The sequence below is a fragment of the Malurus melanocephalus genome, unplaced genomic scaffold, assembly GCF_030028575.1.
Source record: "Malurus melanocephalus ecotype Western Australia unplaced genomic scaffold, MMel_1.1 scaffold_13, whole genome shotgun sequence".
Lineage (NCBI taxonomy): Eukaryota > Metazoa > Chordata > Aves > Passeriformes > Maluridae > Malurus > Malurus melanocephalus.
This window is the reverse complement of record NW_026623245.1, coordinates 1,002,865-1,027,146: the sequence shown is the minus strand read 5'-3', so window position 1 is coordinate 1,027,146 and position 24,282 is coordinate 1,002,865. Positions and strand designations below refer to the sequence as shown.

The window sequence follows — 24,282 nt, the reverse complement described above, 5'->3', positions numbered from 1 at the left end:
TTTTTAGGTTGCCTTGGAGAAGGTTTTTAACTTTGCTGTTTCAAATATATTTGAGACAAGAGTTGCTGGTCGAATGGTTGCTGATATGTGCCGAGCTGCAGTAAAAGTGAGAGAAAATKCTCTTAACTTCATACCCTCTTTAGTTTAGAAAAGAAAAAAGCCATTGCTGCTGCTTTTTCCTGTGTAATATCTATATATTTTCGTGTAAATGCAGGTGATTCTTAATATTATGTTATCTAGTATTGGCTGGTTGCATATGGCAGTATTTCAAGAGGTTWAATCATGCAGTATTTATCTTGCCTTTATTAATTTAGAGTTCCTTGATTGAGAATCATCAAGTCAGGCTGACTCTAGACTGAATTCTRTTTGGGATGCAATTTAGTCTTAGATGTTTATCTGTGTGTGTGCTGAGTTCCCTAAGATATTTTATTTTAAAATGGACATTTTGTGGTGCTGTTTGCAGTGCCGCCCTGAGGAGTCCTTGAAGCTGTTTGTACCACATTGCTGCAATGTCATAACTCACCTCACAGGCAGTAAGTTTCTAACATTTCCAGTGTTACTGGCTTGCTTTTGAGTTGAGTTTTCTTAAACATAAAAACAATATCTAAAACTGCTGGGTGTTTTCCAGAAGTTCATTTCAGTGACGGACAAATATGTTATTTTATCTAAAGAAACCAAAGCAACAATTGTGTAATTTCAAGACCAAAATCTGCAAGACCACAATTCCTTAAAAATGTGCCATTTTGAAATGTCTCCAGACATTCCTCAGTTTCAGGATGGTTCATTGGCTAGTGACTTTCATTTGGACATGGGTGCAGTGTGAGTTGGAGGGTTGGGAGTCAAATTTTGGGATGGAAGCATCTGGATGGAGCTCATTTGGAAAACTTGGCTGCAGTGTGGTTACAGCATTGCTTATCCCTTRTTCCTCTAGATGATGATGTATTACATGATGAAGAACTAGATAAGGAGCTGCTTTGGAATCTTCAGCTTTTATCAGAGGTATTCCCAAAAATGTTCTTCCCATGTTCTGTCACTTTATCCTGTTTAATGCCCCTGAAAAAAGAAGAAAATAAACTTCTGTTAAACCAAAGTAAATGTTACATGATTGGCACTGCAGAGCTCCTGGTTTTTACCCAAATGGGACATGAGGGGCTGTTTTTTTAAGCAAATAAACACACAGTGTTGCACGTGGGAGGAAATTAAAGCATGTCATTTAATTATTGAAGCAGAGCAAGCGAAGAGGGATCAATGCAGGGAAAAACATGAAAAGCTTCTGATAAATCTGTTCTAAAATTAAGAAGATACAGGAGTATTGCTAGAAAATTCAGGATGAGGTCAAGCAAATGGTGTCACTGAAACTTTTCCAGCAGCTGGGGAAGTGACCATTGTTGTACAAGTTCAGTGGGAGCTGGAGAATGATGCTTGGCCAGCTCAGCTGAGCAGTGGGACCCTCTCCAGCCCCCTTGAGCCAAACTGATGTTTGCAATGTCTCTCTGTGCCCCCAGATCACTCGAGTGGATGGCAAGAAGCTGCTACTGTACAGGGAACAGTTTGGGAAGATACTGCAGCGCACCCTACACTTAACCTGTAAGCAGGGTTACATTCTGTCTTGTAACCTACTGCACCATCTTCTTCGTTCTGCTACACTTATCTACCCCACAGAGTACTGCAGTGTGCCAGGTGGCTTTGACAAGCCTCTTTCTGAATACTTTCCTATCAAGGCAAGGATTTTCATTTATTTAGGATTAGAGGATTTGACTTTTTGGTTTGGTTTTTTTTTTGGGTTTTTTTTTTAAGCAGTCGTATGCTCTATGGTTTTATTCGGAGATGTCTGAATGGTGGTAGCAGCAATAGAAAGTGATGCTTTGGGCTTTAGAATGTAGAGCAAATGACAATTAATTTAAATAATATTGATAGCAAAAAATTAATACTGACTGTTGTTTGAGTAGTTTTATAGTGTTGAGTAGTTTTATATGATTTATTAGTGGCTTGTGATGTGTGTATTTTACCATGATTGCATGACTACAGTAAGTTAATGCACAGAAAGGAGATGTGGTGTTTTAGAGGTCAGCAGAATAACAAATAAATAACGRTTCTATCCTGAGCTTGAAATGAAGTGAAAGCAGAAGTGTCAATATTAAAAGTTTCTGAAACTGTCAAAAGTAATGTGCTGCTCTGCTGTTAAGACCTTGAGGTCAATTTATCAATATTCCAGGTTAAGGGCAGAAGTTTTCAGCTGGCTTGTTTCAATATGCAGCCACATTTTGCTGAAAAGTGTTTTTACATAATTCCRAACTGCAGATAATCTTGTTACTGAAAGCAGTCCAGTTTTATAACTGGTGGGGACATCCCATCAGCTGGGCTAGTTAATCATTTAAAAACCAACAAAAAYGTCCTGAATGCCCCAACACCAAAAAATCCAGCAAAACAAAAATTAACAAAAAATCAACGATCTCACAATTATTTAAAATTTCTCTTCTGAAATAGAAAAAAATCACAATTACTTTGCTGTTCTCTATGGGAGTATCAAAAGTCTGAGTTATACATAAGAATGTATCTTAAGAATTCATATCCAGTCAAAAGAATAATTAAGTTATTAGACCAGTACAGTCTTTTTCCTTTTAGTGCTTTCAGATGTGTGCTGTTTTCTAGGTACATGTAGATGTGGTATGGGATTGGGATTTCTGTTTGATTTTATGGTGGTGTTGTTTTTCCTGMAATTATCAGGATAACTACTTTATAGCAGTAGTAAGTTCACAGGTGTTTGGGGTTTTTAAAAGAATATTAAATGTTAATTTTTTAAAACCACAATTGAAATGGCTTGATTAATAAAAAAAATATCTTTATTTACTACAGGACTGGGGTAAACCAGGTGACCTGTGGAACCTGGACATCCAGTGGCATGTTCCTTCATCTGAGGAAATAAACTTTGCTTTTTATTTGCTGGATACTTTCCTTCAGCCTGAGCTCACCAGGCTGGAGCTCTATGCACTTGGAGAGCTGGAAATGTCCAGGTAGGATGGAGAAGTGCATTTATTCACTCACGTAGTTAGTAAAGAGGAAAACTCTGTAATGCTGCCCTTTTGATGTTTTTCTGAGATTTCCTAAGCTCCTATTTCCRCTGAGATAGCATCAAGATTTCCGTAAAATAGCACAGAAGTTGTTCACATTTTTCATTATAATTTATCTTCAGACTAAAATATTCACTCAAAGTATTCCCTCATCTTTCACATGGTGGGAAGGAATTGTCTTGGCCTTGGGGTAAGRAGTTATTTCACAGATTTTATCTGAGATTCAGATAAAATTCTTCAAAGCAATTTTCACATTATTTTATGTCACCTGCACAGTTTTGGAATATCAAATCTCCCACGTTTTCCAGAAAATGAAGTTAAATGTTGGGGTTTGTAAAATAATTAGGTTGGCTCCAAAAAGCCAACCTAATTATTGGTTTCTGTAGCACTCCCTCCTGTGTTTAGAATTGATACAACTAAAGAAAAAACTTTCATAAAACACCACAAAAAAGATGTGGTTTGTCATTTGTGTATTTTCAAGCAATTAACAGCTAATTAACCAGGYTTTCCTCTTTGTTTAAGAGATGATGTGCAGCAGTGTCTTGCCATCGTGCACAACTGCCTGATTGGCTCTGGGAACATTCTGCCTCCTCTCAAAGGGGAAAGGGTGCCTCATCTGTAAGTAACATTTATTTTATATCCTAGACATTCATAGCAATTATGTTCYTTCATGCTGGGTTTTAATGCTGAGTTTTAGTGCTTTCTTACTGCTGTTGTCACACAACTGCTGCTAGAAGCCACTTTTAGGGTGCACTGATAGTAGTACMAAGATACAGAAAATTCGCTTGTCAGGAAAGGACTCAAACTCTCCTTTCCTACATCAGACACATTTTCTAATGAGTTTGTTCATAGGTTTGATAGAGACCAAATTTCTGCCTGCTTCATAGAACTGGTGAGGTTCTGTTAACTGAGAAATCAAGATTCCAGGTTCAGGGTGTCCTTATGGTGCCCCTGCCTCTGCCAAAGTCTGACCCAAAGAGATGGTTCATTTGTAAGGGTTAGAACTGAGGCATACTTTTAAAAAAATCCAAGTCTCTTTGTGCTACTGGCGTGAAATTTAACTTGTTAAAATGAATTAAATRCCAATGAAATGCACATACTTCATGATTTCTGTAAAGTGTCGTAATACTTGGTTTGTTTTCATGCAGGGTCCCAAGTCTGGTGTCTTTGGAAGAGACAAAGCTGTACACTGGTGTTGAATATGGTAAGTAGGTCCTAGTTCTGCTCAGGCAGGTTCTAAATGTTGTTTTCTTCTTCTTTTTTTTTTTTAATTTCTTTTATTTTTTTATAAAAACAATGGGTACTTTTGGAGACCATGATTTTCATTATTTTTTTTCTTTCTTTTTTTTTTTTTTTTGCCAACGCCAGAGTTCTGTATACACACAGTGTTATTTTCAGCAGTGATACACAAGATAGGTATCTGCTGCAAGRATCTGGCTGGGAGTAGGAACCCTGTGTGTTCCTCAATTTCCATATGCTAAATGAGCTGCCAGAACTTAGAAATAAAACCAACTGTCAARGCAGATAAAGAAGGTTATTTACCAATAAAACCCAAGCAGCTGAATTGATAAACTGATGAGAGCCATCTCCTTAGATATAGCAAATTGTTATTTTTATAACAGTCCATATTGCCAGTTCTGARTAGTCTGCACTGGCTTTCCATGATGAATTTCTTTTTATGTTGTTGTATAATAAACAGAAAATGTTTTATTCTCTTTCAGATTTTTCCAGGGAGAATTACAGAGAAACAATTGCAAGGGTTACAAGGAAATTGCTGCGTAAGTTTGATCACTTCTGTAGCTAAAATGGACTGTTTCATGCTTCAGTATGATTTTATATATGAGGAACTTGTGTTGTTTAAATTACCTAAAATTCTGAAAGTTAAGCTTTGCAGAAATAAAATTATTGCTAATTTTTAAAGCTCTTTTTCTCTCCGGTAATAAATTGTATTTTTTCCAATTGCAGGCTACATTCTTGACAATTCAGAAGATGATACCAAGTCCTTATTTCTAATAATAAAGGTATGCTTTTAATTTGTAATGCTTAAGGCACAATGACTTATTTTGCAAAATAATCACTGTTGTCCTCTTTCTTTTTCCACAGATTATCAGTGATGTTTTGCAGTTCCAAGGGTCTCACAAGCATGAGTTTGATTCACGGTGGAAAAGCTTCAATCTAGTGAAAAAATCAATGGAGAACAGGGTCAGTGACTTGGCTTTGTGAAGCTTAGGTTCCTGAATTGCTGATAAGATACAGAAATCTAAACCAAMCTGTCTTTTTTACAGCTTCAAGGAAAGAAACAGCACATCAGAGCTTTGCTGATCGACAGGGTTATGCTGCAGCATGAGGTAATTCTTCCCCTTCAGTCCTCACTAATTTGCTTGAAAAGCAGCTTTGCATAGTTTGCTAAATGTCATCGTAACAATATTCCTGCTCTGGTGTTCTTTATATGTGTGAAATATAAAAACAATCTGTCCTTTCTTTGTGCTCCCCATGAATTCAGCTGAGAACGCTGACAATGGAAGGCTGCGAATACAAAACTTCCCACCAGGAGATGATCAGGGATCTTCTGTGTTTGTCCACGAGTTCTTATGGGCAGGTGAGGAGAAGCCCCTTTTAAAATGAGATTTATCAAGTGWTTTGTTGACCTCTTCAAGTGATTATATATCCTCAATCTGTTCTTYTGGCTGTTTGCTTTTCAAGTGATCTGAAAAACACCTCGTTTCTGGCAACATGAAGAATTTCCTTTAACTTTGTAGCTGTTCTTGTGTAAATACCAGACAAAAAGTAGACTTTTGTAAACTGCATGAGGTGTTTGCAACCTTCTGCAAATAATTTTGTTTCTGTGCACAAATACATCATATAAACCCTGTGCATAAGTAATGGAAAGGGATGGGGATGTTGTTCTTATCAAGTATCGCATTTCTTTTGGAAGATTTCCTAGTAATGTCTTTGTCCCCACAGGTCAGAAGTAAAGCTCAGCAAGCATTCTTCACAGCTCTGGGAACCTACAATTTCTGTTGCAGAGATATCATTCCCTTAGTYCTGGAATTCCTGCGTCCCGACCGGCAAGATGTCACTCAGAAGCAATTTAAAGTACTGCTTCATTAATTTGGTTTTGTGGCTGTCTTTTGAAAATGTTTTTGCATAAAAATTTCAAATGGGSAAAGTGAGATTTCTTGTTTATCAGCATAACTGATAATTTTCATGTCTTACAAGCATGACTGGTATAAGGAATTATTTGTATTAGATCTGTTTTCAAGGGAAATAYTGTGTTTAAGTATGTTCCCAGTGTGCTCAGGTATTACCAAAATGTGAGTTTAGAACCATTATTACCAAATTGTGAGTTTAGCACTGTTTTTAAGTAATGGAATGGAAATTGAGAAGCTGTAGTCAAGGTGAAGCAGTTGTGAATCATCTCCTGTAACATAATTGAGAAATCAGGCAGCCCATCTGTGGATAAATAATTTGGCAGGGCTTCCAATCTCATTAAATGAGGAGGATTCAGTGCAAAATCTTAAGTAAATTGACAGTTCACAGGACTTTTTAATGATTTGGTAGCTGTAGCTGAAATTTTGTTCTGTGTGGGTGTGTGCTTATGTCAGTATCATGGACAAGCAGTGCTTTAACCTTCCTAAACTCCATCTTCCATTCCACAGGGTGCCTTATATTGTCTTCTTGGCAATCACAGCGGGGTGTGCTTGGCCAATCTGCATGACTGGGATTGTATTGCACAGACGTGGCCAGCAATTGTTTCTTCTGGGCTTAGCAAAGCCATGTCCTTGGAAAAACCATCCATAGTCAGACTTTTTGATGACTTAGCGGAGAAAATCCATCGGCAATATGAAACCATTGGACTGGATTTTGCAGTGAGTGACCAATTCCTTGGTGTTCAGACTTGTCTGTGTGGACAAGGAAATCTGCACTCTGCTGATTCCAAAGCAGAGACATTAAAAACATTTAAGTTCAAATCCCAAATCTTTGCATTGTCCATCAACAGGTTCCAGAGAAATGYATGGAGGTGGCTGTTCTGCTGCAGAAGTCGGGAGAGCCAGGTTCAGAGTTTACAGGTTTGAGTTCTGAGGAAATTCAGTTGGGAATTCAGCGACAGAAGGAGAAGAATGCTGAGGCTCTGAGGTGAGTTCAGCTTCCCTGAACTTCACGTTAATTGCCATCATCTGAAGTGGCTAAACTGAAAAATCCAGAATGTCCAAGGATTATTGGGCTGCATCTTCCCTCTACACTTCCTTGCCTATTCCTTTTCACCTTCACAAACCTTTGTTGAGGAACTTTTACTCAGTTTTTCAATATCTCTACTCAGTACCATCTGGTTGATAACTCTCTCTTTCTCTCAGGAACTATGAAAATTTGGTCAACATGCTGCTGGACTGTGTGGAACAGAGAAATCTGTAAGTCCTCCTTTTTCTGCATGAGAGGGSTGTTCTTGGGGTGGATTGGAGGTGGTTACATGGATCAATATCCAGGAAGTGGTTACCATGGTCTTGGATTTATTTGCACTGGGAGCTTGATTTGGTAATATAAGGCATCATTGCATCTTGGAGCTAAGCTTTTCCCTTAATTAGTCTGGCCTACTGAGGCTTTTAATATTTTTTTAATAAAAAAACGTTGTGGTTCGGTCTGTGGAACACTGACATCTGAATAGATTCTAATTSTTCCCATAATATTTGTGTTAAAAAAGCTTCTAAAAGAATATCCCTATCGGTATTTTTCATTATGGAAGTTTCCCAAAATGAGTTAAGCTCCCTGACTACAGCAGTGCCATTTATTCATTTATTTGCATACTATTAATACGTGCAATAATTTCTGAGTCCATAAATTTTGGTATTTACACTTTGTTTTGAATATTTGGGTTTTTTTTCAGGCCCTGGAAGTTCGAGCACATAAGCATTGGCTTCCTGTCCCTGCTYCTGAGGGATGACAGGACCCTGCCTGCTCGTGCCATAAAATTCTTTGTTCAGTGTCTCAACCACGATGCAATTGTGGTTCGGAAGGTGAGCCCAGGAGAAGGATTTTCTTTGGGTCTGCAGCTCTTTAGGGTTTACATCAGGTGCTTCTGGGGTTTTGCTGGGGTAAAGCATAAAACTGAGATGGAACTCCCTCCTCCAGTCATGCACGTGTACAAATTCCCAATCCAAGAAATGGCAGTCTTGGCAGTGCTGTAGCGTGACATATGTAAATGTATAAACTGTGAAAATGTGGGATGGACTGAGTTATGATTCGTTTCAGAGTTCTTTTGCAGAATTTCTTTTGCAGATGGCTGCTTTTCCCACCTGCAGTTTTGTTATTTGAAGGGAGTCATCAATGTGTTTCATTTGTTCTGTTGCCTCAGTGAGGCTCAAAACAAACCTTCTTTCTCCCTCAAAATTATTTGAAACAAAATTATTTGTGCAGTTTTTCTGACCTTTAAAATTAGTCATGTCCTGTATCCCCTGAAATAACCAGAATTATTTCCATATGGGTTCACTCCAGTGTTCTCTGGGTTTTTAGGGTTAATGAGCCACATCCTTCTGTGTTAAATGTATGGAATGGAATGGATACATTAATGCCCATTTTTTTCTTTAGGTGGCCATCTCAGCTGTAGCTGGGATTCTTAAGCAGCTTAAGAGGACGCACAAGAAAGTGCCCATCTGCCCTTACGAAATAAGTAGGTTCTATTTAATACAAGCATTATCTTACATTTATTCTAATATGGTTTTAAAATCTCTTCTGGTTAAATTATACACAAAATCACAAGCTTTTCATTTCTCCCTGGTTGTTAATGGCCTAAGCAAATAGATATATATTATATAGGTAATTATATGAGTATTGTATGTCTACTTTTAAATTTTTATACCTTTTCATAATTTTTATGCATTTTAATTTTGATTTTCCTCTTGGATCAGGTGGGAGCCCGAAGCCTTCCAGCATCCAGGCTGGTGACAGACCTGACAACCAGTGGCTGCACTACAACAGCCAGAGCCTACCAAAGACGAAGGAAGCCTGGGAATCCTGCTGTTTTGTGGAGAAAACACACTGGGGATATTACACCTGGCCCCAGTGAGTAGCATTAGCATTGAGGTGGAGCTGGGAGGGTCAGCAGGAAAACCCTGTAGGAAATTAAACAATGTTTTATTAYGAAATTTTTAAAAATATGTGTACGTTTAATTTTTTTTTAATTGAACCACAAAAAGTATGATTTATTCTGTCCTTTGTACTTCTTGCTTGTTTTACCACTTCTGGTGGGTTTTGTGTTGATTGGTATGGGGCTTTTTGTTTATGATTTTTTTTCTACCSATTTCTCTCTGTGTGGGCTGTTGACACAATCTCCATATGGCTGTTGAGCTGCTGCTGTTGAAGTGAAATGCTGCATGTTGGAAATTACATATATGCAGAGTATTTTATCCCTAATAATTCTGGATTGCTTGTATAGCAAAGCTTTGAATAACAAACTTCATTTGTTGTTGTAAATTTGTAAATTTTCTGTGAGTTTCAATCTTTTGAAGTTGAGCATATRTCCTATTTAATATTGAGAACACAGAAAGCAATTGTAAGCTTTATTTTACTTTGAAATATGCTGCTTTATTTTATTATTTGTTGTAACTTTTTATTATTTATCTTTTATTTTTAATATTCAGAACAATGACAGTCTATGCTCCAGTTGAGCAGCARCCAAAGCTTGGGCGAAGGAGAGATGAGCTGACAGAGGTAAGAGTTGCAAGTTTGTGGGGTTTTTAATAGTATTTCTCCTCTTCCTTTAATAATGTCCACAGATTACTGTGGAGATCCCCAAAAGATATTTGTAATTTCATTTTTCTACTTCTTATTGTGTCAGCATTCAAGAAAGAATTATTATTTCAATGTATTGCTGCTTTTCTGTCATGGATCATGGAATAATTGTATTAATGAGCACTTCTGTGTTCCCTCTAAAATCATGATCAGAGTTGAGAACAAGGTCATTAATGACAGTGGAAGGACTCATTTTTAGGAGTTGCAATAATTTCCTATAAAATGAGAGGGGAAATTAGATAACCAAGGCGTGATTTCTTTCCTTGGGAATGCAGATATGCCATGAAACATGGACAGATTGGGCTATCACTGTGACAAGCAAACACCTCAAAGTTAATTTTTTCTTTTCTTTTCTTCCTGTTACAGGCAGAACAAATTATATATGATCACTTTTCTGATCCCAAGTTTGTTGAGCAGTTAATAAAATTTTTGTCTTTAGAAGACAGAAAGGGAAAGGACAAATTTAATCCTCGCAGATTTTGCCTCTTCAAGGTAAGCAGAGTTCAATCACTAAATTGCTCTCATTTTGTAGACAATTCCCAGAGCATGGAAAAGCCACAGACTGCTGGGCTCATACTGTTCAAAATGTTGATTTTTAAAGCTGCTCTKGGTAATCCTATTAATCCTCTCTTCTGATTAACTACTTAGGGAAGCATATTTAGAGTAATAGAACAGTCTGGAGGACACTGGTGTATAATGCTCTTTAAAAAAGCAAAGTGATTTCACTTTCTGCATGYTCAAACTCAAGTGTTTCACAATTTTATGAGGTTCTTGGGAAGACAGTGGTTCATATAATTCCTTAAAACACTTTCTTCTCTTGTTTTTCAGGGCCTTTTCAGAAACTTTGATGATGCCTTTTTGCCAGTCCTTCAGCCCCACTTGGAGCAACTGGTTGCAGACTCCCATGAAAGCACCCAGAGATGTCTAGCTGAAATTATAGCTGGCCTGATAAGAGGTTCTAAACACTGGACCTTTGAGAAGGTGCTGGAGCAGTGTTTTTGAGTCATTCTTGGAAATTAAAGAGTAATTTTGAATTGTTAACCTGTTTAAACAAAACTGAGGTCTTGATTGCCAAACTTGGAGCACAATTCATTGCTTGCTTAGGTATCTGTGCTTGCCAGGTGTTAGGAAAATGATCCAGTATTAAAACTAGGAATAATTTGCTGCAGCAAGTATGGTGAAGCTGACATGGTTTGTAATTCCTGATAAGAATAAGTGCTTATGTCCACCTTAAACTGTTAAATATTTATTTAATGTCGGCCTCACTGTCCATGCTGACTCTCTGTGCCAAAAAATAATTGTGGGAGAACCAGTTCAAAAATTAAGAAGGCATTTTAATAGCTGAGCTGAGTTGGGATCTTTAAATAGAAAAATCTCTCTTGTGGTTTTGCTGAGCAGGTGGAAAAACTCTGGAAGCTTCTGTGTCCATTGCTTCGAACAGCTTTATCCAACATCACAGTGGAAACATACAATGACTGGGGCACCTGCATTGCAACCTCCTGTGTAAGTATCCCATTTTTGCCTCCTAAAGCTGGATCCACTGTGGATTAACATTCCTGCTGGGAACTTGGAGCTGTGGTGTTGAGAAGCAGGGTCAGTGATAGGTCACAAATACCCTGGGTCAGTAATTCTTCCAAGAGACTAAGCAGAACTCAGGGTAGTTTGTCAGCCAGAACCCTAATCAACAAAATTCAGGCATGGTGATTCATTTATGTCAAAAATTAGCTAAAATTCCTTCTGTTCTGATTGAATTTATCTATCAATTAAAACTGTGTATAGTTTTATAGGGTTTTATTTCTATTGAAGTTCATTGTGGAAAGATAYTGAACATTGTCCTTGCGTAATGGAATAAACTCAAGGGATGCAAAGAAGGTTTCTGTCAAAATTTCCATGTTTATGTCTTATTTCATATGTTATTTACATCTTAAAAATCCCTCATTTGCTTATATCTCTGCTCCATGCTCTTTTCCAGGAGAGCAGAGATCCTAGGAAACTGCACTGGCTGTTTGAACTGCTGTTGGAATCTCCACTGAGTGGTGAAGGAGGATCATTTGTAGATGCCTGGTAAAATTAATTTGAACTGTTTAATTGTGGTTGAAGAGAGGAGGAAATAAAGCCTGCATAAGCTGTGTTGAGAGGATGCTGTGCCAGCTGTATTGTAGGAGAGGGGAACAAAGGCACTGCTTTCCAATTAGCTTGCCCCACACAACGGCAGGGTCTTCCTGATTACTTTTTTAATGTAACTCAATTAACAGGATGAAGGTTTGGGACTGGCAGAGCAGCAGTGCTGTTTTTTCACTGGGCAATTTTTGCTCATATTTGTTCATTCAGGGACACTCTGATGCACATTTCCAAATAAAGTTTGGAGGGGGCCTGGGGAGAGAGGAATGTTCTGTATGACTAAAGATGAGTGTTCTGATTCCCAGCCGACTTTATGTGCTGCAAGGGGGCCTTGCCCAGCAGGAGTGGAGAGTGCCAGAGCTGCTGCACAGGCTGCTGAAGTACCTGGAACCCAAACTCACCCAGGTCTACAAGAACGTCCGAGAGAGAATAGGAAGGTCAGTGTTGTCTGCTGCARTTCTGGTTGGGTTCTAACTTCATTKTATTTGGGTAACTGAATAGCTAAATAATTACCCTGAAAAGCACTGATGCTRGTAGCAAAAAATCACATTAATTATTAACAGACTTGCTTCAGAAATTTCAGATGACTTCTCTATTTTTGTCTTTTATTTATAGAATTATRGAATGGTTTGGGTTGGGGGGGACCTTGAAGCCCATYCAGTCCAACCCCCTGCAATGGGCATGGACACCTTCCACTATTCCAGGTTGCTCCAAGCCCTGTCCAGCCTGGCCTTGGACAATTCCATGGATTAGGCAACTCCAGCTTCTCTGGGCAGCCTGTGCCAGGGCCTCACCAATTTATTGTCTGTGTTTATGTATGGCATCTCTAAAGCTCTTCAAAGAAGCATTTCATTTTAAATAACTCTGTGAAAATAGGAGGGAATTCTCTCTAAGTATTAACCTTCAAAGGTCACCCGATTGATCTTGGATCATTTGGAGTTCACAGGTCACTGTTCTCTGGACAGGAGTCGTGCTAACTGTGTGTTCCTGCTGGCTTTGTTTGTTTTTTTAGTGTGTTGACCTACATATTCATGATAGATGTTTCCTTGCCAAACACTGCTGCAACTAAATCTCCTCGTGTCCATGAATTTACTACCCGGATACTTGAAAACCTCAAACCCCTCATGGAAGCAGAYGAGGAAATCCAGAATCACGTTATGGAAGAGAATGGAGTTGGCGARCAAGATGAGCGAACTCAGGGCATTAAACTCTTGAAAACAAGTGAGTTAAGGAGGTCAGGGAATGTGGGGTATTTTGGGACGTGATGATTGAGGTCTACAAACTGTGTAGGTGCAGTACARAATTTCTCCTCTTGTGTTTGTGCTGTGACACTTGACCTGCTGTTTATAAATCTGTGATTTGTAAAATTACCTAAGAGGTCAAACTGAACCATTCTAATGTGTGTAAATCTCCCAGCAGAATATTAAAATAAATTTGGTCTCTTAACTTGTTTGGGGTTAATATTTTTCATCTGCATCACTGATTGTTTCTCTTCATTCAAACAGTTCTGAAGTGGTTGATGGCAAGTGCAGGACGATCYTTTTCTACAGCTGTCACAGAGCAGCTCCAGCTGTTACCTTTGTTTTTCAAGGTACATCATTTAATTTCTCCTTTATTAGTTATATTTGATTGGAAAAGGATTGTATAAGTAAASAGAAGTTATTTTATTTATATGTACRTRATGTTCTAAGGCCAGGTCACATGGGGCATTGAACAACCTCTAGTAGAAGGTGCCCCTGCCCATGGCAGGGGGGTGGAACTGGATCATCTTTCAGGTCACTTCAAACACAAACCATTCTGTGATTCTATAAGGGACCTTGATAYATTTTCTTTTGTTCCCTGACTACACAAATCTTTTTAAGCAGCTCCTGTTACTCTGTTTCTTGTATTCTGTGAAGCTGTGTCATCCAGTCTTTCCTTTTATGCCCAAAGTGCTTATCTTCAAGTGAACATCAGTCAATTATCCAATAATAATCTATGTGACCACAAAATAAAGGTTCTTTGAAATGAAAGCGAACTTGATAAAGCTTTCTCTCASTTTTGGACCTGGATCTAAAATACAAAATTAATTGGGTTTGATACCAAGAGAATGGCAGTGGGAAACCAAAGTCTCATCAGGGTACATGATTATTTACTGAGCATATTTAATGCTRTATCAATTGTTTTTCCCAATCAACTTAATCTTTCTGCATTACATTGAATATATTTTCCTAGACATCTGTCCTTTCATGAGATCACCCTTTCTTTGAGGATTTTGCTGTTACCAGTACTTATTTTCTAACAGGGTTTTGTTCCCTCCCTGCTCTTATTTAGATTGCACCCGTGGAGAATGACAACAGCTATGATGAGCTCAAAAGAGATGCTAAGATGTGTTTGTCCTTGATGTCTCAGGGTTTGCTGTATCCTCAGCAAGTGCCTTTGGTACTTCAGGTGCTAAAACAAGTAAGTGTGGTCTAAACAGCTTAAAGCTTCTTGTCATCTCCTGCACCTTTTGCTTTTAATTTAACATTGTACAACAATTATGATTCTAAGTGAATCAAATACTGATTTAGATCTGAAAGAATTTATTTGAAGTGTTTTAAAACACGGTAAGTGTATCTTGTTTAACATTTAAACCACTTAATTGATAACAAATTGAACAGGATTTTGATATATTCACATTTGGTTCAGTAGTGGATTACTTTGTTTCCTCATGAGCATAACAATTCAAAATCCAGTTTCAGAACAAATCTGCAGTTAAAGARCTGCCCTTGAATTAGATTTTTTTATGGCTTTACAATGTATTTCTGTTTATCAATATGCTTAAGAAGCGAAGCCTGTGAAAATTATTACCTAAATAATTATTGCCTGCWTTGGAGATAAAAGATGTATGAAACAAAATTACCTGAATAAGGGAGATTCTTTGCAATCATCCCCAGAAGCTTTTTTWAAAAATATTTTTTGTTTTACATCAGGGGCTGCTGTCTTTGATGTTCTTGCTTTCTCACCTTGATTTCTTCACTGCAGACAGCAAGAAGCAATTCTTGGCATGCCCGATACACCATCTTAACCTACCTCCAGACCATGGTGTTCTACAATCTCTTCATCTTCCTCAACAACAGCGAGGCAGTCAATGACATCAGGTGGCTCGTGATAAAACTCCTGGAAGATGAACAGCTTGAGGCAAGTGGTTCCTTCTCTGCGCTGCTTTCACACTGCAGTTTCTTGCCTTTGTCAAATTTTGTGGGAAAGCTGACATGTAAATTCATACAGGAGGTTTTTCGAGCTTAGAAATYCTTCCTAAATTGAAAATCAGCTTTGTAAGATTTGTTTCTTTCATATTCCATTCCAGGAAAACAGTTGTTTATAAAATATTCCGTTTGTGATTTTTTTTTAGAAGTTCCATTGCTTCTTCTTTTGCATAGAATGGTGCATTGCTTGGAGCTTGGTTTCAGTTACATGAAATRGGGACATTATTAATTTCACTATAAATGTGTCTTGGTAGAAAATTCAACATCCAACTAGGTCCAATCCCTTCTGTGTGAAAAGTGTGTAAAATCATTATATATTTCTCTATAGGTCTGCTTTCCATCAAATCATATCACATTAATGACAAAAATACTCTTTATATTTTAATCAAGAACTACCTAGAACTGAGGGCTTGCATTAAATGATGTGAATAAGTCAAATTCAAGCACAGTAAAGAATCTTTTGTTAACCTCCTGCCTGATCTATCTCCCCTGCACCATCATTTTCACTGGTGTGTTTACAGCTGGCAAACATCAATTAAATCCTACATTTGGATACTTTTTTCCTTCTAGAAGAAAGGAGATTCTGCATCACCTTGGAGTCTGTTATGAGTTGTTTGTCCAAACACTTACTCGTAATCTCCTATCATTTTGAAAAATACCTTTTATTCACTTGAATGCAGTTTATCCAGTTATTTTAAATCTACCAAATTATCCCTCTGCACCACAGAGGTGCAAATCCAAAAAGCCTACCTGTGTGCATAACCACTCTRGATCATGTTGTTGCCATGGAAGCTTTCACTTTTCTCAGAAAAGTAATCTTGTTCTTTCTTGATAATAACTGACAAGATGCAGTATCCTGCTGAGTAATTCCTGTGTAGCTTTTGGATACTGGATTTTTTAAGACGAAAATCATTAGCTTTAACTAGGATTTTGTCTTTGCTCTATAGAACTGAGGTTTTGATTCTGGTATTTTAAGATACTTTTTTTTTTGCTTATTTTGATACGAAGGGCCAGACATGATGATGATTGTTTTAATATGCACACTACTCATGTCTTGATAAGCATTTTTTATATTGCACTGCAGTTTTACTGAAATAAGAGTATTTTCTCTCTAAGTAGGCCCTTGTAACTTCTGCAGTTGGGTTTGGCTGGTGCTGTTGAGTGGCTTTATTCTGATATTGTTGCATTTTTATAGCTCTTGGTCAGTCCCTTCTGACCAAAAAAGCCCAAACCCTGTAGGTGATTGGGGAGATTCCGCTGTAGTTTTTATATTCTGTATTTCATCAGGAGTGTGATCATTTATAAATTATTTAATGCCAGAGATGGGGAGTGATCAGCTGCTTCATGAATGATTTTAAAGATTTTGGTTCCAGGTGCTCCTCACAGCAAAGTGTTCCTTCTAGCTGGGTGATTAATTTAGAAATGAAAGTGGGTTTAATACAGGGAGCAGTGATGTAAATGAGCCCAGCTCTCCTGGGAGCTTGCTCACTTCCCAGCCGAGCTGCTTTGTGTCTGCCTCTTGTATTAGCCCATCATGTCTCATTTAATAGCTCAGCTCTTCAGGGACTCACAAACTGCTGATAAACAACGCTGCCAGCCTCTCACCTCATCCTTCTTAGCTATCAGCAAAGTAGATCACGTTTGAATAGCACCTTGTAGAAATTTAAATGGAATGGGCTGGAGTCTCAAGAGCTTATTTGAACCTTGCTCTGTTTAATTATTGCAGCACTTGCAGCTGTACTTATGGCTTTGTGGGGCTCAGAACATCATGTTCAAGGATGTGATTTATTATTATAATCTGCTGCATTGGATTCAGAGCATTGGGAGGTGTTTGTGCTCCACAGAGACAAATGTTCTGTTTGCAGTTGCCTGTGACTGAATGTACCTACCAGAAATCTGGTGGCAGCATCTCAACGAGATGATTTGGTTTGCAAGTTTGTAAATGTTGGGAGGCTTTTGTAAGAATGTAATTATGGAAGGTGGGAGTGAGCTTTGGAGGGACTCCCAATTTAAATAGAGTTTTACACCTCTATAACTTCCTGGCTCTGGGAGATTTGAGGAGATGAGAGAAATTAGTAATACTGATGGGTTAGTCACTTGTTTTTAAAAGCAAGGATGAGTTGTCTCTACTTGGAATTCACTAACAAGGTGTTGTGGCTGTTTTAGAAGGAATGGAAAAGGAGATCTGTATTTTGAATGGCTTGGCAATTMGATGAAAGCTAAGTTTATTCTTGTTCTTTGGGATTTTTGTTACCCAAGAGAAGAATATTTTTCCAGCCTGGATTTCTGGTTTTATTTATGTAGTGCAGAGTTCTGGGACAAGGAAGTGTATCATGCTGGAGCATTATAGAACTGAATTGTTGACCATAAAGTTGTTGTTTCTCATTAATCCACCTTGTCTTTCAAAGAATTCTTGTGCTGTGGGTAGAACAGAATCAGCTGAGTCTCTGGAACATTCCTTCTGCCATCTCTCAGAAGAGCTCTTCTGCTTTTRTCAGGGGAAAAATAAAATCCTTTTGAATAAAGCCCACTTTAAAACTGATGTTAATACAAAGCCTGTTAAGAATTTTTTGAAGCAGGTTGATTATTTGGTCTCAGTCAAAATTTGTTTTTAAACTTTCTAAAGCTTCTCTATTGACCGTGGAAGTAAATTACATTATTTGCTTGAGTAGCAGGTCACTTTATGGCAAATTTTGTGACAGTAGCTCTGTTTTACAGCAGAGCACCTTTATTAATTTTTAAGAGACGTCTGTTAAAGACTAGTAGCTTGAGATAGCAGGATCATATTTTAAAAGCTGTTGTTGAGCAGAATTTGTGCGCTTGGGCTAACTGGGTGTGCTCAAAAGGGCAGCAGTGGCATAAATATCTTGTGTTCTGTCCTCCTGTGCCCAGGTGAGGGAGATGGCTGCCACCACGCTCAGYGGGCTCCTGCAGTGCAACTTCCTCACCATGGACGGGCCCATGCAGACACACTTCGAGCAGCTCTGCAAGATGAGGCTCCCCAAGAAGAGGAAGAGGGACCTGGCCTCAATGGGGGACACAATTCCTTCAGGGGGTAAGAAAATGCTTCCAAAAATGAAAGCAGCTCAAGAAGAAATCCATGCTTTGTGTTACAGAGACTGCCATAGAAATCGATTTGCAACATAATGGTGAATAGGAATAAACAGCAAAAGCAAATATTTTTATTATGTGTTCCTGTRTTATACTAATTTCTTACTCTTAGAATTAACATTAAAGGGGTTTTGCCATTTTCCAGTTCACAGAGATAAGGATGCAGGTGATGAGGGTTAGCAAGTTCCCTCAGTAAATAAAGTTCCTTTACTGTCACAGCATAGTTTCACTGCTTGCCCACCTTACCTTCTGTTTGTTATCAGTGTAAGTTTTTTATTAAAAAAAAAAAAACCTGGAAAAATAAACAAGAACAAAACCTCCTCAGTTAACCCTGACTTGGAACTTTGGCTTCTGACTGGACATTTAATGCATCTGAGTTACAGTAATTTAACCCAGAAGTCTGGCTCTCCATATTGTCCAGTAGTTCTGGTATTTGAGAAAACACTCTGAATGCAAAAACAGGGAACATGGAGATTCATGAGTCATTCCTGAGTTTCCCTGGGAGAGAGAATTCATATGAAATGTTTATAAAATGTCTACCAGTTGCAGATTGATTTCTAATGGAAGAATGTGTAAAAAATTAAAAATAGGAGAATGAATCTGGGATTCTGAGTAAGGAAGCAGAACCAGTTTGGAGATCTGTCAGTTCGTGTCTGTAGAGCGCTCTGGACTTCTGCAGAAGCTGGCAGTCTCTGCTGTGCCAGGGGATTTGCTGCTGATGTTCTTTAATTGATGTGATGGATGCCCTGTGGTTGCAGACCTGGTGAAGCGCCACGCTGGCGTCCTGGGGCTCAGYGCCTGCATCCTGTCCAGTCCCTATGATGTGCCCACCTGGATGCCACAGCTTCTCATGGATCTCAGTGCCCACCTCAATGATCCCCAGCCTATTGAGGTAAAAATACAGCAGTTCTCTGTTCAGCAGAGTGCAGCTGAATACCTGTGACTCATTCTTGGTTCTCTTTTCCTGGAAAAATATATAAACCTATTAAGGAACTTAATTTCTGCTGCTTTTTACTGAATTATTCTGAACAATTTTAAAGCATGGACTGCTTTTTAGTATCTTTTGTYGTAGGTCTGTCCTTGCTTTCAACTTTAAAGCATTAAATTGAAAGCTTCAAGAACTGTATTTATAATGCAGAAGTGGGTTTTTTTCATTAAAGGTGTCCCTTTTGTTCATGCCATTCTAGGAAATATCCATTTGAACCAAAACATCGGTCTGGAATTTTTAAAATGATGGGTCATAGCAGCCCTAGGAATAAGTTTTTAAAGAAACAGTTTCTGTTAACTCTTACTTTTTKTGTCCTGTCTGTTGGGTTTAGTTGACCTTTGCTGTTTTAGCCAGAGGAGTGAGATGAAGAATTCAGATGTTTTCAGACCCAAGCCACTCGTCTGAAATACCCAGAAAAGAGGCAGTGAGGACAAGCATTTTGCTTTTACTTTATAAGAATCTCTTAATRTTTTCTGACTCAAAATTATAGGTCCAAGAATCCTTTTTGTAAGAATGTTGGAGTCATGACACCAGTCAAAAGACTAAACCAGACCTGTGAGAATTAAAATCCTGGGCTGAATTCCCCAGAGCCCTCCTACCCTGTGGGTCTGCTCCAACCCTTAGTGATACTGAGGAGTTGTGTTTGTAGTATCCAACATTGGTTTTGGGGTGGAGCTGGGAAACCTGACTGACAGAGCTCCATCCCACTTGTGCTGGCAGATGACTGTGAAGAAAACGCTGTCCAATTTCCGGCGGACCCAYCACGACAACTGGCAGGAGCACAAGCAGCAGTTCACGGATGACCAGCTCCTGGTGCTCACTGACCTCCTGGTTTCACCCTGCTATTATGCATAGGTGGGTCAGCTGATGGGTCTTGGTATTAATTTCACACTTAGGAATTMTACTCCAGAGTACGGAAGAATCCTGAAAGAAGAAACCACAGGGAAAATGCTGCAGACAGATTTCTGGCCCTTGCCCCTCCAGTGGCCTTGGTCAGATTTATTTTGATGAAATATTTTAGTTAAATATTGCCCATCTTTCTATGCATCCCTATGCTTTGCTAAGATACCTACACTTGTTTTCTTGAATATTGATGTTCCTTTTCTCCATTTTCTGCCAGYTGGCTGCCTTTTAAATTCCTGGCAGTGCCCCTAAAGTGCTGCTTTGTACTTCTGATGCCTCTGAGGACTTTATATCACCCAGTCTTGTCTGTCAGCTATATCTCAGGATGGGGAATGGCTGCTGCCACACAGTTTCCTCTTCCACACTGGTTTTGCTGCCAGGGCTCCTTCACACAGGCATGTCCCCAAAGAGTGAATCCATTCCTGGGGTTTCTCTTTGTTACACTCCTGTATCTATTGTATTATGATGTTTTGTGACAGCATTCCAAGAGAAGCTTTAATTAATSTTTTTATATAAACAAGAGCATGAGGCAGTATTTGTGTTTTGAACTCCTTCTTCTTTCTTTTCAGGTTTCTTCTGGGGAAAATGAGGATGTAGGAATTTTTCTGTGAAATAAAGGAAACTCAAAAGAAATCRATCACATGGAGAACTTTGTGCTGGAAATCCTGATGCCTAATCAAAACCACTTTCAAATACAAATATAGAGACCTGATTCTATCCAAAAGGAATTTCACCTCTCCAGGGAGCAGCTGGGGGAGCCCCGAGGCTGCGCCTGCAGGGCCTGATCATGAGTCCATGGCAAGACCCTTCTCCTAGGCCTGCATCACACATCAGTCTTGTTTCTKCTTCCTTGCACACAGTGACTTACACTGCACATCCCTCACCCCCCTCTTCTGCCCCCTTTTCCCACATTAAGGATATGCAGAACCAGAGAGTGCCACAAAGCRGAATTTTCTCCGTGGAGCTCTCCAATTCTGCCGATGCAACTCCTCCCCCAGTCCGCACACAATCCCGGGAGCCTGCCTTCCTCAGAGTTTATTTTTCACTACTGGGATTTGAGTACCATCCAGTCCACCTCAGGGCAGCATTGCCTTTTTGTATAATCTCCCTTGTGCAAATGTAAATAGCTGAGCTCTGTGCAGTGCAGGGATGGCAGCTCTGCTGCCCAGCCAGGCCTTCYGCGGTGTCTTGACCACATGTGGAATAAAAAAGAATTTATGATTCTCTGCACGTTTTTAAGGGGGAAAGACTATGGGTGTTTCCATGTAATTAGAGCCCACAGATGGGAAATGATGGACTGTTAGTGGTGGTTGAATTCACGGAATGAAATGTATGCACAGTGTGAAAAGGCAGTTTTTAACAGTGTATTCTCCTAAAGATTGAGCAAGCATATCTCGTTTGAAGATTGTGGAGACTCTGTGTTTTTTTGCCTGCAGCTTTGTTCAGAGACTGGTATCAATTGGCTGTTTAACAACCTGTTTAATATGTGTTACATAGTTGTAAAAGACTGTATAAATTGTAGAGGCATTGCATTGACAAAACATTGTACAGTTTGCAACCTTTTACATAACACCATTGTGAGATTAATTTGTAAAGATTCATACTTAGATGTTAATACAGTAGTGGTTCTGGCTTTTGTATCAAATCAAATGCCATTCTTAGTTTTTTAAATTATTTTCTTTAACAGAATATCTGTTTGTGTCTGAGAGGGTTTGTTTTGCTTTTCCTGTATCTCATGACTGTGTCTCATTCAGATTTTCCTGCAACACGTGTGGCCATTTCTCAATGCTGACATCACATATTCTGGTGTGATCCATTCAAAGAACGTGAGGTACATGGAGATAACTCATAAACTGGTGTGTGTTTCATATTTCATGCAAAACGCCCCAGGAGCACTGAGACCTTTGTGTGGCTCATCCCAAACTTCCAAGCACAGCAGTGCTCCTGGGGCAGTATTTAAAGAGTGTCAGCACACGGATGTAACCACTGTATAGCGTAGTGCCAAAAWTATTATTTCAATTGTGTATGTAGTTTAAGACCCAATAAATGGACTGTTTGTAACTACTGCATCTTCCTGTATTTCTAAAGAGGAAATTGGTTGGTTTGAGACTGTAACTTRAGGTTTTTACAGTGCTTTTGAGCTTTTGGATGAGGCCTGTGTTTGTCCTGAGATTTGGTAGCGAGTTAAGGCGACATTAAGGATTAATTAATGATCTTGTTCAAATGGCTGGGAAACTTGCTTTTACATTTATGGAAAAATACCTTGTATCTGGAAAGCACTTGTTAACTTCTGAGAACTGGAGAAACTAGTTTGTGTTGGAGAGGGTTTTGCTGATAGAATTAAATCTTTACAAGTGATGGAAAGCTTTTGCTGCAGAGGTTCATCATTAAAGCATGCCTTGTCTGATGAAGTGTTGGAGCAGATATTGCATGTGCTCTTCTGCAGCTACAGATAGGATCCAGTTCTGCTTTAACAGGGAATTTCTTTCCTTAGTCAGGCYGTAGCTGGAAATGGTTGCCGGATTCAGTGCACTGTAGGGAGTCATTCTCTGGTCAGGAGTGGTAGTAATTCCCAACACCTTATAAATCCACAGTAAATTGCTYTATCCGAACAGATCACCCAGTAAGTAGAGCACCAGTTCAAAATACRCTTCTGTAGGATAGAACACACCTGTGGTAGTGTGAGCAAACTTGTACTGACTGAGTTTAGGTGAGGGAAGGGTTGTTAGTCTCCTGTTCTGAAACTGCAGGAACAATTTTGAGATTTTCACCAAATACCACAACTCCRTTACTGCTTTTATTCTCTGACTTTCCCCAAGAAACACCACATTCTGAGTTCTGAACTTCCATCAGTTTGATGGCTAACACTGTCTCTTCYCTAAAGCTGTTGAGATGAACCAACTGCAGTATGTTAGTTTGGAGAGGGAGAAATATCTTGCATGAGAAAAGAGATTTTTTTTTTCCCCTGGCAACTGGAAATGAGATGGAAAAGAGACTTGGAGATGRTCTGATAGCCTTGACATCCTTAGTGACCACCTGTCAGACTGCACAGATAACCTCTGACCACCTCAGTGATGCACCAAAGGGCAGAAATGTGAGGCAGAATTTGGTCAGAGGTTTGGGAGGTATTTTCTTGGGTTGTGTTTTTTTTTGTTGGATTTTTATTGCGTTTTGTTTGGTTTTTAAAAGCTCAAATTGCCAGTGACTTATTGCTTAGTGACTCTCTTGCTAGACCAGTAAGTGGCCACATGAAGTGGTGTGATCTCCCATATTTCCATAACCAGGTGGGTATACTTGATGCTTATTTTGATAAAAAGTACGTAAGAAAATTACCAAGTAGGCAGATRAGACTTTTAACCTGTACATTTGGGTGGTACCACAGTCTCAGCATCGGTGGATTGTGTTACTCACAAGTTCGTGTATGGATAGGTTTCAGTTTTAATTAAAGAGGCAAAAGGATGAAGTTCCTTCTTTCTGGTACATTATGACTGAATTCCTTTCATGTCCAGGTGTCTCCCTTTCATCCTCCTTCCTTCTCTCCCAGGCTGCTGGGACTGCTGTGCTGGGTACACTGGCTGATGTCTCCTGTCAGTTTTTCACAGTTAGGCATCCCCAGCATCCCACATCCTGCTCAGTCTCACACTTCCTTCCACAGCTTCAGGCTTCCTGCAATCCTGCAGCAGAGCCTCCAGTTAGTTCCCTTTTCCCCAGGGCTTGGAAAACACAATAATCTGGTAAGATGTAGGCGGGAAAATAAAGCCATATGGCAGTAGAAGCATTTGCTGGCCACTGTCCTGGGAAGATTTACCTTTAACCCAGCTGTGAGTTACCAGTTYGTGTGTTTTTCATCCTCATGGCATCCTGCAGTACCTGGAAGGCAACTTTTGGGGATTTCTGATAAAAGGAGGGGAATTTCACCTCAGCCTGCTCTAGGCTTCCAGGTTGCCAGCAAGCAGAGGAATCCATGCTCCAGGGAAGGGGTTCCAGRTGGTTAATCCAAGGCAAGGTCCTCAGGGCACTGGTGCAGTGCTGGTTACAGCCTGGTTTAATGTCAAAGACAAACTGTGTGGAA

The 24,282-nt window shown here is 39.2% G+C and overlaps 1 protein-coding gene across 1 annotated transcript in view; it reads left to right on the top strand.

The window, feature by feature from the left end:
• The window catches only part of PSME4 (proteasome activator subunit 4), a 44,113-nt gene extending 21,530 nt beyond the window's left edge, over positions 1–22,583 (top strand). Inside the window, exons 15-47 of the mRNA XM_057382047.1 lie at positions 8–106; positions 464–533; positions 932–999; positions 1,506–1,721; positions 2,857–3,014; positions 3,594–3,689; positions 4,220–4,275; positions 4,793–4,849; positions 5,037–5,092; positions 5,175–5,273; positions 5,357–5,419; positions 5,575–5,670; positions 6,036–6,167; positions 6,731–6,940; positions 7,072–7,208; positions 7,427–7,480; positions 7,954–8,083; positions 8,655–8,736; positions 8,975–9,128; positions 9,707–9,776; positions 10,224–10,349; positions 10,686–10,838; positions 11,256–11,360; positions 11,830–11,921; positions 12,284–12,415; positions 12,991–13,199; positions 13,484–13,569; positions 14,292–14,420; positions 14,985–15,140; positions 18,101–18,263; positions 19,078–19,211; positions 20,028–20,162; positions 20,780–22,583. Of these exons, the coding sequence (XP_057238030.1) occupies positions 8–106; positions 464–533; positions 932–999; positions 1,506–1,721; positions 2,857–3,014; positions 3,594–3,689; positions 4,220–4,275; positions 4,793–4,849; positions 5,037–5,092; positions 5,175–5,273; positions 5,357–5,419; positions 5,575–5,670; positions 6,036–6,167; positions 6,731–6,940; positions 7,072–7,208; positions 7,427–7,480; positions 7,954–8,083; positions 8,655–8,736; positions 8,975–9,128; positions 9,707–9,776; positions 10,224–10,349; positions 10,686–10,838; positions 11,256–11,360; positions 11,830–11,921; positions 12,284–12,415; positions 12,991–13,199; positions 13,484–13,569; positions 14,292–14,420; positions 14,985–15,140; positions 18,101–18,263; positions 19,078–19,211; positions 20,028–20,162 (3,723 nt within the window). The 3' untranslated portion in view covers positions 20,780–22,583. The remainder of the gene's footprint in view (positions 1–7; positions 107–463; positions 534–931; positions 1,000–1,505; positions 1,722–2,856; positions 3,015–3,593; positions 3,690–4,219; positions 4,276–4,792; positions 4,850–5,036; positions 5,093–5,174; positions 5,274–5,356; positions 5,420–5,574; positions 5,671–6,035; positions 6,168–6,730; positions 6,941–7,071; positions 7,209–7,426; positions 7,481–7,953; positions 8,084–8,654; positions 8,737–8,974; positions 9,129–9,706; positions 9,777–10,223; positions 10,350–10,685; positions 10,839–11,255; positions 11,361–11,829; positions 11,922–12,283; positions 12,416–12,990; positions 13,200–13,483; positions 13,570–14,291; positions 14,421–14,984; positions 15,141–18,100; positions 18,264–19,077; positions 19,212–20,027; positions 20,163–20,779) is intronic.
• The last annotated feature ends 1,699 nt before the right edge of the window (positions 22,584–24,282 follow it).